The sequence below is a fragment of the Pocillopora damicornis genome, chromosome 3 (genome assembly GCF_964200805.1).
Source record: "Pocillopora damicornis chromosome 3, jaPocDami1.2, whole genome shotgun sequence".
In the NCBI taxonomy this organism is placed as follows: domain Eukaryota; kingdom Metazoa; phylum Cnidaria; class Anthozoa; order Scleractinia; family Pocilloporidae; genus Pocillopora; species Pocillopora damicornis.
The window spans coordinates 595354-610751 of NC_142672.1; the positions used below are offsets into that span (position 1 = coordinate 595354).

The following is a 15398-nucleotide window of genomic DNA, read 5'->3' on the forward strand; positions in this document are numbered from 1 at the left end:
GGTAAAAATGTTTAAATTTGTAAAACTTTTTCATCCTTGAACTAAAATTTAAGAAATAATCTATGTATTATGAGAAGATGCGTTTAATAGCCGGGACATTGCGAGTATGAAAGTGTTATTTGCCCTATTGGTGTGAACGCGCGGTAAAACAAAGGGACGATTGTATCGAAAATTATAAACAACATTATTTTTCTGTGGCAGTAATCCATGTAGCTTATGGTTGGGGTCGGCTACTATGGCGTCAAACAGTTTGGTGCATAGCTGACTATGGTGTTCGGTTATTGGCGTGTAGAGAGATCAGTGTGGAGAAAATCAACCCCAATTTTGGGGTGTAGTACAGAAAGGGAGCAGGGGTCTTTGCTTTGACAGGGCGGGGTTCGAAACCGCGGTTGCACACCTTTCTTCAAACTTCTCTTAAATTGCCACTTGACGCAAATAAAAATGCAAATAAGCGTTTCGCATTCGTTTTTTCATGAGGAGGTGAAGAGAAAACGGAAAAGACAGCACTTTTTATGTTTCTTCAAACCTGCCCCGAAGTAAAACTTGACTGGTTACACCAAGAGAATCCGCCGTTTGACTACCCGCTTATAACGACAGCGGCTTTGATAGTCTGTTAGTACATCCATTTTGCTTAGACGGAATCAGTAAACGCTTGAAAATATCCGACTACACGTTGGGAAGTGGTTTGAAAATAAAATGATGACGTGCAACTAAGTTGGTGAAGAAAGACATTTTATTAATGGGTTCTTAACCACGTACTCGTAATATTGGCCAAATTTCCGTGCCTAATGAAATTGGCCGAAATTTACACTATCAAAAATCTACAGAGCAGTGTTGTGGCGAGTTTCGATCCCTCTCGTTCTAAAGTTCTCCCGACTTAATTCTGTTACCACTAAACGTGTTCTGATTGCATTGCTCTGTGACTATCTGTCTTCGCAAAACGTTTAATATTTATTAATATTTATTTATGTATTCAAACACACGCTCCTGTATTTCGATTGCAACGAAATTTCCTATTTTGAGCTTTGTTTTCATGAAGTTTAAAGTTTTTGTTGTGCAAAATTTGTCGCAGTCTCCACAGCTTTCTTTACACAGCCAACGTTGGACCCAGATCCCTGCGCAGACTGGTCCTTCCCGCCACATTTTCCACCAATCAGCTCGGACACTGACTTTACCCACTCATCTGCCTTCAGACCGCGCGCAATCGCATCCTGCAGACCAACCATAAGAAAATTCAGTATATACTAAAACAATCAATAGCGTTGAAGGTGCGCACTGATTGGCTACTTAAACTGTAAATATCCTTAGCTATTCACCTCCGAGTAACTCGCGCGTGATTTGCACCCAAAATATTGTAATCGTTGCAGGAAGAGAAAGAGGTAAAATAATCATTTGGTGCTACATTATCTCACTACAACGGCTAGGTGAATATTAACACAATCCACCTCAGTAAATAGTGGTCAACAATGAACCGTCTTCGTGATTTCAGAATCACTCGCGTACCTTTTTTGGTTGCACAAATAAATAGTTTGGTTGCAATACAAAGATTGTTGATAGTCATGTTAAACGAGCGTTTTCGCATAGATTTCAGAGCAGCATTCTGTTAAAGGCGAACAATTAGCTTATGGCCCCTGCGAATGAATGGTGAAATGTTATGAGATCTAAGGGGAACTAAATAATTTTCATCTCAGTCATAGCAAAGTAGGTATGAAAAAATTATGACACTGTCAGAGTTCTTAGATTTCAAAGATGACCTGCAACCTTTCGAGATCACCAATACTCTAAGAATTGATTCAATACCTCATGCAACAGTTTTGCAATTTTTAGCACATTTGAAGACAAATTCTAAAGGGATTGTGTTAATCTTTGGAATGGCAAAATACAGCAATAGTTAAGTTAAAAAAGAAGAACTTTTTTTCCAATAGCGGAAATATACATGATATGGCCTCTGGAGCATGTTTCCCCAGTAACAAACCTTGGGTACTTGAGCTAAGCAGATGATCTTGGAGTTTTCTTCGTCCACACTGAAAAGAAGAGCGGCCATTTTCGGAGCCAGGCTTTTGAACTGTTTCATGGCAGCGTCAAGAATCTTAAATGGAAAAATGTACAAGGAAAGTCTAGGAATTATGAAAAATATACCCACCAAGCGTTCATCGGTTAGTCACGTGTTCACACTGGTTAGGGTACGCAATGCATCTCGGAAATAGGACACATTGTATGTTTCACCTCTAGCACGGCGTTGTTACCTGTCTTTCCGACGGTACAGTTAAGTCACTCACCTTAGAATTTGAACCAGCGTCAAACACATCAACAACAAATGATCTGTTAGGATCTGCTTCCACTATGCCTTTAGCTTTATCGATCGCCTGAAAAAAAGAAAAAAAAAAGTTAAGTAAATTTACAGCAAGTTCTTCATTCGCACTCATTCCCCAACCGAGTTACAAGACTGAGATATTCATGCCAGTGAGATAAACAACCCTCTTCACATTTTCTTCGTAGCAAGACTACTTTTCTACACAACTTTGACTTCTAATGTCGTGCTGTAGTGGCCCAAATTAAAGCAGGATTTCCAAGTTTCTGTATCTTTTAGTGGGAAAGCTGTAGTTCGTTCAACATCCTTGCTGTTTAAAAATCAAGTTTTAGAGAGAACATGTCACTGTTTACAAAAAGGTATTCTCCTTGCTTACTTACACTTCCTATCGTATTCCCATTGAGAATTTTGTAACTAGACCAAGACTATTCTCCATATCGACTTCCTCATTCTCCTTACTAATCTCATCTCTAATCGCAAACAGCCGAGACAACTTCTGAAAAGTTTAAAATGACTCACTTGTTGCTGCAAGACGGTTTTCTTCGCTTTGTCGGCGTCGTCAACTAGTTTCTTGACAATTTTCAATTTGGATCTCATTTCATCTTTCCGCCAGGCCGAAATGACGGCAGCAGATATATCCTTATAAAGGAAAAACAAACACCAATGTTCAAAATACCGCTCTACCCTTGTCACAAATCATATTAGACATGTGTTGGACAAAAGAGTGAGCGCGCTTTACTCCACATCGAAAGTTTCGGGGTGTTACCCTGTGTTATTAGGCAACACTTTACTCTCACACTGCTTATCTCCACTAGAGAGAATAAATGTTTACCGGTCAACTGGGTAACCCGATGAAATGGTAGGATTGGGGGGTGGGGGGGGGGGGGAGGAGGAGGGGGAGGAGGGAAGGGACGGAAATAAGAACGAGTCTCCTTTGCAGACTTTTTTGTTATGACTAACAGCTTGAAAATAATTGATCAAACGACACTTCCCCATGGTGAAGATTAGAGTAGAAAGCGCGTCAATAAAACACTGAAGGAACAAATTCACTACCTCAGCTCACAATAAACGTTACTTTTTTATTACAATAAACATAACACGCAAAACGTAACGCTGGTAGAAGTATCTTGATCACCGTATTGATAAAAAACATTAAAAATTATTATTATTATTATTATTATTATTATTATTATTATGATGTTACTACCTGTAGAACGAAGCGCACCGAAGACTTTTCATTTTTAGTATTTTTAACAAATGTGATACATGTTCTGATGTGGTGTATATAATTTGTACTTAATATATATAGAAATGTACATAGTTGATCTTATTAAGTTTTCATTGTATTATAACTCGTTAACTCAGTACGTTACTGCAAGAGAGTTTAATAAACTATTATTATTATTATTATTATTACCTCACTAATTCTTGTGATTTCTTGTGAAGTTTCTTTAATGTTAAGTCCACCATCCTTCATCTTTTCCTCCACCAGATTCTGAACATTTTCGACTCTCTCTTCCAGCGAGTGACATTTCTTCTCGGCTTTCAGAGCTTCGGGTCCTGTGAGAGCCACAATTCTCCTAATTCCTTTAGAAATGGCTTCTTCTGACACGAGGACAAATGATTTCATGTGTCCTGTGTTCTGTAGATGCCTGATGATAATTAGTAGAAAATTTTCAGAACGATAGAGTAATTCCAGTTGAGTTTCAAACGCAATTTGGGATTGAAGGGAGTGATTTCAAACTTCTTAACTTTGCTCTGTGATTGGTAAAGAAAACTCGCTCCGCCCTAATAACCAATCAGATGCGAAGTTAAAACCAACCGGTTAATCGGTTAATCACGTTTTCTCGCGCTTAAAAGAGCTTGTATGTAATCAATTCAAGTTCCCATTGGCTTCTGATCATAATTTTCTTTTGTTCTGATTGGCCGTCGTAGTTTTTTTAATTTTAGATGCCTTCAAGAAAACTCCATCGAAGGTCACTGCAAAATACCTCAGACGTAATCGAGCCTATAATATTACGAATTTAGTTCATGTTTTGAAGCTGCTTACAGGGATTAGCTGCTGTAGTTGCTTTGATCAATTATCACATGATTTAAGTGTTGCTGCTACAACGGACTGAACCAGCGATAATTACCAAACAAAAGTACACACCTCTCGCCAAGGGCGAGAAAAAATGAAACACAGAGTAGCGTGAACCTTGATTTTTCTTCTGATTGGTTTCAACGGAAGCGTTTACTCTTTCAATTGACAGCAGTCGGAAGAAGACTTTATTTCAGTAAAAACTAAAACTCAGATATCAAGCGGTGTGTCCCTAGATTAGCTTTGACTAATACTTGGATAAGAACAAAAGCGCATGATTACGCCTGAAGGACTGTGAATATTACTTACGTTCCTCCACAAAACTCGACAGAATACTTGTATCCAGCCTGTGGATCGTCTCGAAGTTCATCGAATGATGCACCAATGGACAACACGCGGACTGGATCAGGATAAACCTAATCAGTAATAACATTGTTAAGTGGTGAGCGAACACAGCGGTCTTCGCATAAAACTGACATCAGCCTAAAGTAGGGAACCACGTTACAGTATGCTAATCTCGAGAAAATCAACCCAAACCTTTAAAGTTTGTAATTTGGAACCTTTGCTGAATCCCCCCCCCCCCCCGTTGCGTTACATTTACAAGAAGGTCTTCGAGTGGAAACTAGCGTGGTATCCCGTGGGTGTCCGCTTAGTATGCGAGTTCGCCCTTCATTATTGGAGCGTTTCTTTGCCCGCGGGAAAGTAAGAGATCTTGGTTGACGCGAGTCGGCAAAAAGATCCACAAGGGGTCTAGCACTGATAATGACAGACCCCCCGGGAAACCTCTCCCCGATCCGTCTCAAATCCTCCCCCGGGCGAAGAAACGCGCGTCCTCTATCGCTCGTAATAAGGACCTGCTCAAAGGCATTGCCCGCTAAGCGCAAAGTCGCACTGTGTTATCGAGAGAAAGGACATGAGAGGACGAAAATCTCACTTGATACGCCGGAGCAGAGACATTTTGTGCTCACCTCTTCAAAAATCGCCCTGAGACCTTGAATGTCTTTAGCAGTGGCCAGAGATGACTCCTTAGCAAATACGTCCATGCTCCTTGACACAATGTCCTGGCTAGTTAGTTCAGTGTTCTTGATCTGCTCCGTTGTCATTGCCCCCTGTGGAAAGAAAAAAAAAACTCTTCATTAATTTCTTGGTAATTTCTGCAGAGAAGAGGAGATAACCTTCGAAATTACTTCTGTTCAGCCGGGTTATCAAAAAGTTAGTCACTGTCAACAGTTCTTTTCAGTTCCATAGCGTAGCATATAAATTTTGAGGGAATTTTACTATTTTGTGGTTCGAGCGTTTTATTCAGCGGATTTTTTTTGCAAATCAAGGACAATCTGAAAAATCGGCAGATTTTTCACGCGACAAGTTTCAAACCAGCAACGAAGTCAGTCAATCTTAGGGGTTGAGGGGTTAATCGAGAAACAAACCTTAGCAGTGAAATCAAATCTGAGCTTATCAGGTGCGACAAGTGAGCCTCTCTGGTCAGCGTCTCCAAGATGTTTCCTGAGCGCAAAGTTCAGTACATGAGTGGCAGTGTGATTGTTCATTGTCAGTCGTCGCCTTTGCTGTAGAAAAAAATTATCGACACACGTCACTTATACCTAAAGTTATTTACTTCTATAATTCTACTATTATCACTTCATTGGGCACTGTGGAGTATTTTACGGGCTGAAAGAGATATTTTGGCTGGCTAATACATTTTAGCCTGCTTGCGTAATTGTTTTGAAGGTTTTGTTTTAAAGTTATCTTTAAAAGTGTCTATCGCCTCACTGCCCTCTAAAGTGAAAACAATAGTAACACAGTTTATGTTCTTGGACGTAAAGATGTTTTGGGTCATTCTCTGAGCCCATTTTAACTCTCGCCTAAATGACTCTGAGTCGGACCCGAAACATCTTTACCTTATGCCCGTGAGTGTACTTTACTGTTTTATTACAATCTTGGATTTACAAAGGTGTTTACCAAACTGGTTTCAAATTTTTACACAGACTATGACGTTACGACTTTTTCTCCGCATAAAATTATAAGTATTCTTTCTTTCTTCTAAGACTTGACCCAAAGACAGAACTGGTCAAAAATCGTCTTTTTTATATACTTTAATAAGGGGTGATACAGCTCTTATCAAATTACCTCGTCTATCTGACATTTCATCTGATCTCCAACTCTCAGGGTACCTTCAACTGCTCCTACATGAAGTACATATCCACCATGAACCTGTACATTAGTGACTGAAAATTCCACTTCCTGCAAAACAACAAATATTCATTAGTGACAAAAAGGTTCAGAGATTTTCATGTAACGACACGCAGGACCAAATGGCGATGGAATGTATCGCCACTAATGAACTGGTTCGCTTTAATGAACAATCATTGATGCCATAACTAAACTATGACAGCTGAATAAAGGGGGAAAGTTTCTAAAGAAACTGTAATGCTGCATCGGTTGGGGTATAACAAGATAATTTGGATAAGTTGCGAGCGTTAGCCCGTTCTCTCTGTCGAAGGGCTGACGCTCGAACATCCGCTTTAGAAAATCAGAACAGGCGGCCAATCTACATTATCAACTCACTTCATAAAACCAAATTATCTTGTGACAGCTGAAATAGTTTTCAGTCAAATTTTCATTTCTCTATTTAATCACTTACATCATCGCCCTCTTTGACCATAAATCCCTGGTCGTATATCTGCCCTCCTTGCTCAGCATAAAAGCATGTTCGGTCCAGGACAACTCCACAGTGGCTGCCAGTGATTACTTCGTTGACGAACTCCTTCTCAAATATGATCGCCTTTACTGTTCCTGTCACAGGCTCAAACACTGAAAAACACAAGAGAGGTTATCAAAAATTATCATTCAGAGGTGAACAAGGTGTAGCTAGAGCTTCAAGATTACTGGTAAATGGATATGGCGATATGATCATATTAATAAAGACCACAAAAAAATAATATATGCGTTATGAACCAAGCTTGTTCAGTCAAGATGGAGCCAAACGAAGTTGTGGTCTATATAAAAGCAAAATGAACAACACCAATATTCACAACCTTGACTGAACATTATTGGTTACAAGAGATTTTTTGTATGGCAAACAGATTACACAAAGTTCTGCAATAGATATTTTAGGGTTTCTGATTCGAGAGCTTCAAAAGTACTCAAAATGATTCTAAAAGTTAAAAATTCCCAAATATTGTGACACATGTTGACAAGTTACAAGGTTTCTGTACATCAGGATTAAAGTGATCAGTGCTAACCAGATCACTGGATCCCTTCATCTTTTTCACCTGTAAAGCCAGCCATTTTGGTCATTCCTCTTAATCAGGTAAAAATCTGGAGAATCATGAGAGGGAATATTTTTCTTCACTCAGAACATTCTCAGTTAAACCAAACTTTCTGATTTGCTCCCCTGATTGAGATCATAAGCATTCATCATACCGTCATGTGGTCTCTTAATGCTAGGGTGTCCTTAATTTGCTGATTAGTGTAAAAACACATGAATATTCTAATAAAGGAATTATTTTACCATAATTTCCTTCTTTGTCTGATGTGTAGCTATACTTGGACTTCTCATTGGTTGGTTCAAGGTTCAAGTCTTTTTGTAACTTGTTAATTGCATGGACATCAAGAGTGATGGCATCATCATTTCCAGAACCTTTTCCTCGAGCAATTTCCTTTAGAGAGTCAATGAAGTCATCATCAAGAAAAGTTTGAAACAATAAGATTGAAGAACTTTTTCTTCCCAGGTCATAACCAGAGCTGTACTTTTGAATTAAGGATCTACCATGCACCATAGAGCTTATGTTAGGGAAGCCAGTACTTGATGTGTAAGTCTCTGTGTGTCCCTCCTTTGGCAGCACCCTTTCACTTAAGCATCCAGTTATCAATCCTCTGCACTGTCTCCTAAATATTTCTTGCAACCTTAGGCCTGATAATTTGTTGTTATATCAGATGACATCCCTCATTAGATACTTTTCCCTTTTTCTCATCACCTCTCTGCTTGGAAATGTATTGATTCTAAGGAGAATTTCCTCTTTGATCACTTAAACCCTCCTACTCCTGGGAGTCAGAGGGTAAAGTAAATGAAAACCACTAACCTGGGCTTTTTTCTTAGATTCCTCGTAAACATTCATGTCTACAGTCAATCCTCGTTCCTCTGCCATGAGTTGTGTTAGGTCCACAGGGAAGCCATATGTATCGTATAATCTCCAAGCCACATCTCCAGGGATGAAATTGTCGGTCAGCTGGTTCACTGTCCTGTCAAAAAGTTTTCTTCCCCTGGCAAGAGTTTTGAGAAACATTGTTTCTTCTTCATTGATAACATCTTTTACCTGTTCCAAATGCAATAGAAATCATGATCAAGACATTGCTTTTGCTCATGCAGGTAATAATTTTTTCATACATCCTTTTAAATCAAACTTGTTGCCAACTCACATATCTCCAAATGAAAAGTAATTCCCTGATTAAATAATGATTAAAGCATCAGTGGAAATAATAATACATTTTAATCCAGACAAAAATATGTTAATCTTACCTGTTGTGGATCTTTCTTTACTTCAGGAAAGAAGTCACCCTGTAAATCAAAAAAATATTAATCAGTTTCTAGAAAAATTAGAGGAATGGTCTTCGGCAATAAATTTTTCCATAATGTCTGACATACCGGTACTCATGTCTAAAGAAAGTACTGCATCAGCCAAAGGTTTACATTAAAGTCTAACATATATGCAATATGCCATGGTTGAAACCACTGACCAGAGTGTCCACAGCCACTGACACCAATGATGCTATGAATCCTGGGGGCATGTTGAGTTTTTCTGTTCCAAAGCGCACACATCTTCTAAGGATACGTCTTAACACATACCTGATAAAAAGAAACATATCATATCACAGAAGCACATCAAAAAACACAGACTCTCACATTTCCCTATTTCCTTGTTTTGAACATTTTGAGTACAAATATTCTTTGCATCCTAAGACATCTCAATTTTGTAGGCACTGTTGCTATTACTTCAAGCTTAAACTTTGTAAATGAAATATTGGTGGCATTGAAAAAAAAAAGAGAAAAAAGAAAAGAAAAAATGATAAAGAAAACAAACTGAAGTGTCATAGCTTAATCCTCTCCATAACAACACCTTGGGGCACAGAGACAATGGGCCATAATGCTGAGGTAGATGCTGAGGTAGGACAGACAAATTCTTAAAAAAATTGTTGTTAGTAAGCAAGTGTTAGACTCAGTCTTACCCTCGGCCAGTGTTGTCGGGTTTCCCACCATCAGTGATGGCCATAGTTAATGTTCTGACATGATCAGCCACAACTCTGTAAGCCATGTCAACACCATCTTTGTCTTCAGCTCCAACAAGACCTGTATATGGTCTGACACCAGTGCCCTGAAATAAACCAGACAGTATAATATATTCCTAACTTTTTAAACAGGGAGCATATTTGAGTATAATGAGTGAAATACCTTATGAACTGCTTCAAAGAATGGCTGAAATAGATCAGTGTCATAGTTGGACATCTTTCCCTGAGTGATTGATGTTAGACGCTCCAGTCCCATACCAGTGTCCACATGTTTACTTGGCAGAGATTTAAGACTTCCATCTCCTTCTCTGAGTTTATAAAATAAAAATGTAACACATTGTTATAAGAACAAATTATGAAGACATATCCTTTTTTCTTTTAACTCAGATTTTTTCAAAAAAGAAAAGGGATCATAATCCTCTAGAATTTTGATTTTAAGGAATTGCATACAATTCTGAAACAGGGCAAACAAATTTGGAAAAATCATACTGCCACTGCAATTATTTTTTCATAAAGTACTTTTCTGCAAGCACTTGCTGTATTTGTTAGATAAATATGTGATTATATAGAGCTGTAAATTAAGGATAATACTGACTGAGATGACAAATTTTTTAAAGAGCAAAACATCATGATTTTAGCCACCACTCTCAGTTGACTTAATTCTCTATAATGCTTCTTAAATGCTAGGTAAGTGAAAGTACATGTCTAATAGCCAACCAGATGACCAAAACATCTACAATCTCCATGCAATTTAGAGTTTGGCATTTGTAATTTCTAACATCTTGCAATATATGAACCATGGTATGGCCTGGCTCAGACACAGTCAGTGGTAGAATCTGTCACAGTGCAGAATCTGAAGATCTGAGGTTTGAATCCTCTTGGGGACTTGTAATTTTTCAGTGTCCCTCCTTAGTAACAAGGCAAAAAAGTGCATCTTTCTTAATGGGACCAACCTGTTAAACTGAATAAACACGAGATTCCACACTTCAAGAACAGTTGGGTCATCCATGTTAACAAGATAGGCAGCATTACGTCCACCAATGCGATCAAAATGAATTTCAGTGCATGGTCCACATGGTCCAGTCTCACCCATCTCCCAAAAGTTGTCTTTCATTCCAAATGGGAGCACTCTGTCAGCTGGGAGGCTGTCAAATCAAATTATTTTCAAAACATATTAAATACCTGATCTTGTTAAATTTAGGTAGGGTCAGTGATTATTTAGGAAAGAGCTGATAACTGCTGTTAAATAAGAAAAGGTTGCCAAAATTTTGAAGACGTTACATGTGCTTTGTAATATATCCTTTAGGAGTACCAATTTGACAATAGAAGGGAACCCTTTGATGAGATAGACCTCTTTTTCCAAGCCTAACACCTAAAGTTCTTCAAAGAAACAAGAAAAGATGCTTAATACAATGTTTCAAGATGCACAATAATATTGACCACACCACACCTCTAATCAACCCTTCATACCCTGACATCAGTATACATATTCTCCATACTGTTCTCTATACATAACAAAAGGTGCTGAGAAGGAGAATTTGTTTAAAAATCACAAGCTTCTTTAGTTGGTGATCAATTCCTTTATTCTCACAACCTTAAGGTTTAATTCAGGGGTGATAATGTAAGGAGAAATTAGATGCTAGTCACTCTAACAGGTCAAATGGCTAAGGTTCAATACTTCAACTACAGAAGAAAAATACTTTAACTGTTGACTATTAACAAGAGGTAGTTTTATTAGTATAACTTGCTATAACAGGCTGTTAAACACAGGTTGTCAAATTAGCCACTAAGCTGCAAATCCATGGGGACCAAAATGGAGACAGCCTGGAGTGTGTTTGGTGTAAATATTAGGAAAAAGTTTAGATTGAAGAAGATCTATGAGTTGTAATTACTTTCACAGCTGTGGTTACCTGTGAAATAACCTCAGCCAAATTTCAAATGAATGCTATACAATGTCACCAGGAACTGAGGATGAGCAGTTCAGTGCATACTTACCCCATGTCAAGCCAAAACTGTTTGGTATCCTCATCAGATTCAAGACCCTCTGCACCTCCAAAGTAAGTAACATAAAGACGCTCTTTTGGCATCCCATATTTGACTGTCAGCAGCTCCCAAGCAAACTCAATGGCCTCTTTCTACACATGTCGTAAAATATTAAATTATAAATAAATTCTTGTTTACTATCCTAATAAAAAAATTTCATGAGTCATCTTGATGGCCATCATTTAATATACAAAGAATAGATTCCTGTTGATTGGCATCTGTTTTGCACTAGATTACAGATGACATAAATTAACAATTGGTTCATACATCAGCGTGCATTCATCAAGATATGAAGCATGTGGAAAGTTTGGAGAGCACGAAAGATGTGTAAGAGTTGCTCGAGGTGTAGCCAAGAGCAATTCTAGCTTCTTGAGTGCTCTCCAAACTTTCCACATACTTCATATCTTGATGAATGCACAGCTGACACATGAACCAATTATTTATAACATTTTCAACCTGATGGAAAATTTTTCTTCTAGAAGGATTTGTTTGCTGACATCATGAGCGTGCACAATAGGAATATGAAGCATGCTTGTGCAATTGAATTTGACAAATTTACTAGCTATGTTATAATGTATGGTAAGAACAAAAGAGTGGCACACAAGGTGCATCCAATTGTCTCACTAATATTCCTATCACATTTTGATGTCATCTGTGATCATTTAGTAAACAGAACCACAACAAAAAGGATACTGTCTAAATTATATGATAACGATGCATGTATTGTAAACGAATGTATATGAATCTGTCCTCGAAGAGGTCATACGTAAGAACCAATCAAACTGTGTGACTAAATAATTCTGCTTATTACATAAATAATAAAACATAAATAATAAAAAACAGTCTTCATGAATAACCCAAAGATTTCTCACTTCAACAGCATTGAAAAAAAGTGAATTTCACCATAACAGACCTTAAAATAATCTCCAAAGGACCAGTTTCCCAGCATTTCAAAGAATGTATGATGATAAACATCTTTGCCTACATCATCCAGATCGTTGTGCTTGCCTCCTGCACGAATGCATTTCTGGCTGTTAGCAGCACGTTTGAGTTTAGACAGATCACTGTTTGGATCCACAGTTCCCAAAAAAATTGACTTGTACTGTACAATGAAAACAGAACGAGACAATCTTTTAAAAATATTAGAAAATTTTTTAATGGTCCTAACACAGTGAGTGAATTCTCAAGTTTGTAATTTTATAACAACTATCCTAATGAGAGCTAATAACTACATTGTACCCAAGATTCTTACATGTTTTAGTCATTATTGGGTCTTATTTTTCATCAAACTTGTTTGGTTTTGTCTAAACAATTTAGTGGTTTAAAAACTGTTTAGAACTATGCTTTGTTACAGACCCTACAGATTTACCTTAATTAAGCACAGGAAAATAATCCAAAATTTAGGTCAAAGAATTTGAATCTTTCCCCCTCCCTAGGAAAAATGTAAAATTGGTGACAAAATATTCCTTATCTCCCCTCCCCCGATGATGTTTTCTACATCACTAAAAGATTCCATTTTTCCAAACTCTGTTTCAAATACTTTTCAAACATGTTACTGCACTTCCCTCCACCGCAGATATTAACAACAACTTAAGATCCTCATGGAACATTCTGTCAAAAGACGGGTTCCCCTATTAAATAACATAGACATGCAAGAGTTATTTTTTAGCTGGATAGGATGAGGTGGAACACTTTGTGTTCCTAACGCTTTCATAAGTTTTGAAAGAACAAAAATATCACATTACTTCACTTCAATGAAAAGAAAAAAAACAATTTATCTAAACTCACATAGGTATTTTGTTGTCTATTGTCTCTATTGTCTAAATACTTATGAGCAAAAATAAAATGCATCGGAGCCACGCTTACTGTAGTCTCCTTTGCAGCCGTTGTTTGATCTCGTCACACAATGCCTCTATTCCCCGTTGAAGAGAGCCATTGCGTGATGAGAACAAATAATGGTTGCAAAAGAGACTACCCTTACAGCCATTCATCTAAGAGAAACAAAATCAAAATTATTCATCTACAGTTAGTCCTCTTAAAAATATAATTCCACATAATTTTACAGTGAAAAGTAGACTGAAACACATGCATCTCCAATGAACCCTAACCAAAGATATATTGCAATCTCATATAAGAGAAGATAAACTGAGCAAGAGGAAAGGATAATATTTCAAAGAGGGCTCCTTGATTGGTTCTGGCTTATCTGGACTTTGCCCTCTGTGTGTGAAATACATGATAAAATGCAGGTTGTTTACAAGAAATTAACATGTGATTAGGTTAATTCAAAGGTAGCTAAAAACAAATTTTATTTGTAGAAAAAGTCAAAATGTGGGAGAATGAGTAGAAAATTCACTTAGTAACATAAAGTTTCATCTGAATTTTTTTCTGTGGTGTTGGATAATGCCGTTAGAATACCTGATAAAATGCAAGTTGTTTGTTTACAAGGAAATGGGATGTGATGGAGTGAAGTCTAATGTGGCAAAATGGAATTTGATACTAGGTAGAATACAATTCAAGCACATGAAACATTGCCTAATGTTCATGTAGTGCAACGATTGAGTATGTTCTGATTAGACTTTGGATGTTGTTTTTCATGGTATGTGATGGAATGTAAGTTGTTTGGCATGTAGGTTGTGAGAAAAGGAACAGAAAAACATGTTTTATCTCAAAAATTATACAATAAAAATAAATGCGAACCTTCCATATCCTGATAAATCTCCACCTCACTTGACAAGGCTCTTGCAAAGGGCACAATCATAACACTTATCTAATGAGCCCAACATTTCTGTTTGATGTCATTCTTTGTGCACAGCTCCCTAACTCCATGACATCATTTACAAAATAACAATACCCAAATGCTGTGATTGGTGCATCATATCCAAATGTTGTGATATGATTGGTGTGAGATACATACCCTAATGCAGCAATCTGATTGGTGTTAGCTATTTACCCTAATGCAGCAATCTGATTGATGCGAGCCACATACCACTCTACACACTAAAATAGAGTTTTTTTAATTAAAAAAAAAAACTCAAAAATGGTCCTTTAAACGGAAGTCCTATTTCCTTCTGTGTCTAGATTTCCCATTTCCTGCTTCCAAAACCCTTGGTCAAAAAGGGTAAAAGGTGAAACAGCAATAGAGGGGAACCATGAGAAAATTTAGGCAACAATGATCGTGAATTGTCTCACATCCCACAAAAAACAAATGTTCGAAAGAGCACGTGAAATATTTTTTCCAAATTGAAACCCGTCAGTCAACACAATGTAATTACTATTGGTTTCCTGAATTGTGATGCAAGTAACAACTTATGACGTGAAACCTTTTAAGCAGTTTTCAATGCACAGATATCAATGAAATTACCTGATTCATACCAGCGTTCGCAAACAATAAGGTTGGGTCCTCATGAGGAATCGTAGATGAGGAAGGGACAAAGGTATGCTCGTATTTCTCCACAAAGAAATCAACGAACATCTTTCGGAGATCTTTCGCTGTTAATGAAGGATCCATCTTAATCGCAGTGCTTGACGTTCTTTTTGAAACGTTGAGGAAAAGAATGGAATTTAGGGATGAGACGAACCAATTTAGCCGTAAGCACCGGCCAAAAACCATGAAATTTCCACGAAAATCATGCAATCCATGGGCGTAACCGCTGACTTCAAAGGCATCTCATACTTAGC

At 37.6% G+C, this 15398-nt stretch overlaps 1 protein-coding gene across 1 annotated transcript; it reads right to left on the minus strand.

Moving 5' to 3' along the window:
* Nucleotides 1-715: 715 nt before the first annotated feature.
* LOC113673960 (alanine--tRNA ligase, cytoplasmic) lies at nt 716-15396 on the minus strand. The gene is made up of 20 exons (XM_089199669.1): nt 15082-15396; nt 12634-12822; nt 11673-11812; nt 10631-10822; nt 9841-9985; nt 9618-9763; nt 9129-9237; nt 8911-8949; nt 8474-8707; nt 7903-8050; nt 7033-7202; nt 6519-6632; nt 5819-5956; nt 5360-5500; nt 4701-4807; nt 3729-3963; nt 2831-2950; nt 2280-2366; nt 1976-2089; nt 716-1211 (listed from the first exon to the last, which is right to left on the minus strand). Exons 1-20 carry the CDS (start codon nt 15328-15330, stop codon nt 1041-1043), a joined length of 2988 nt encoding a protein of 995 aa, XP_089055795.1. The 5' UTR covers nt 15331-15396; the 3' UTR covers nt 716-1040.
* Nucleotides 15397-15398: the final 2 nt, after the last annotated feature.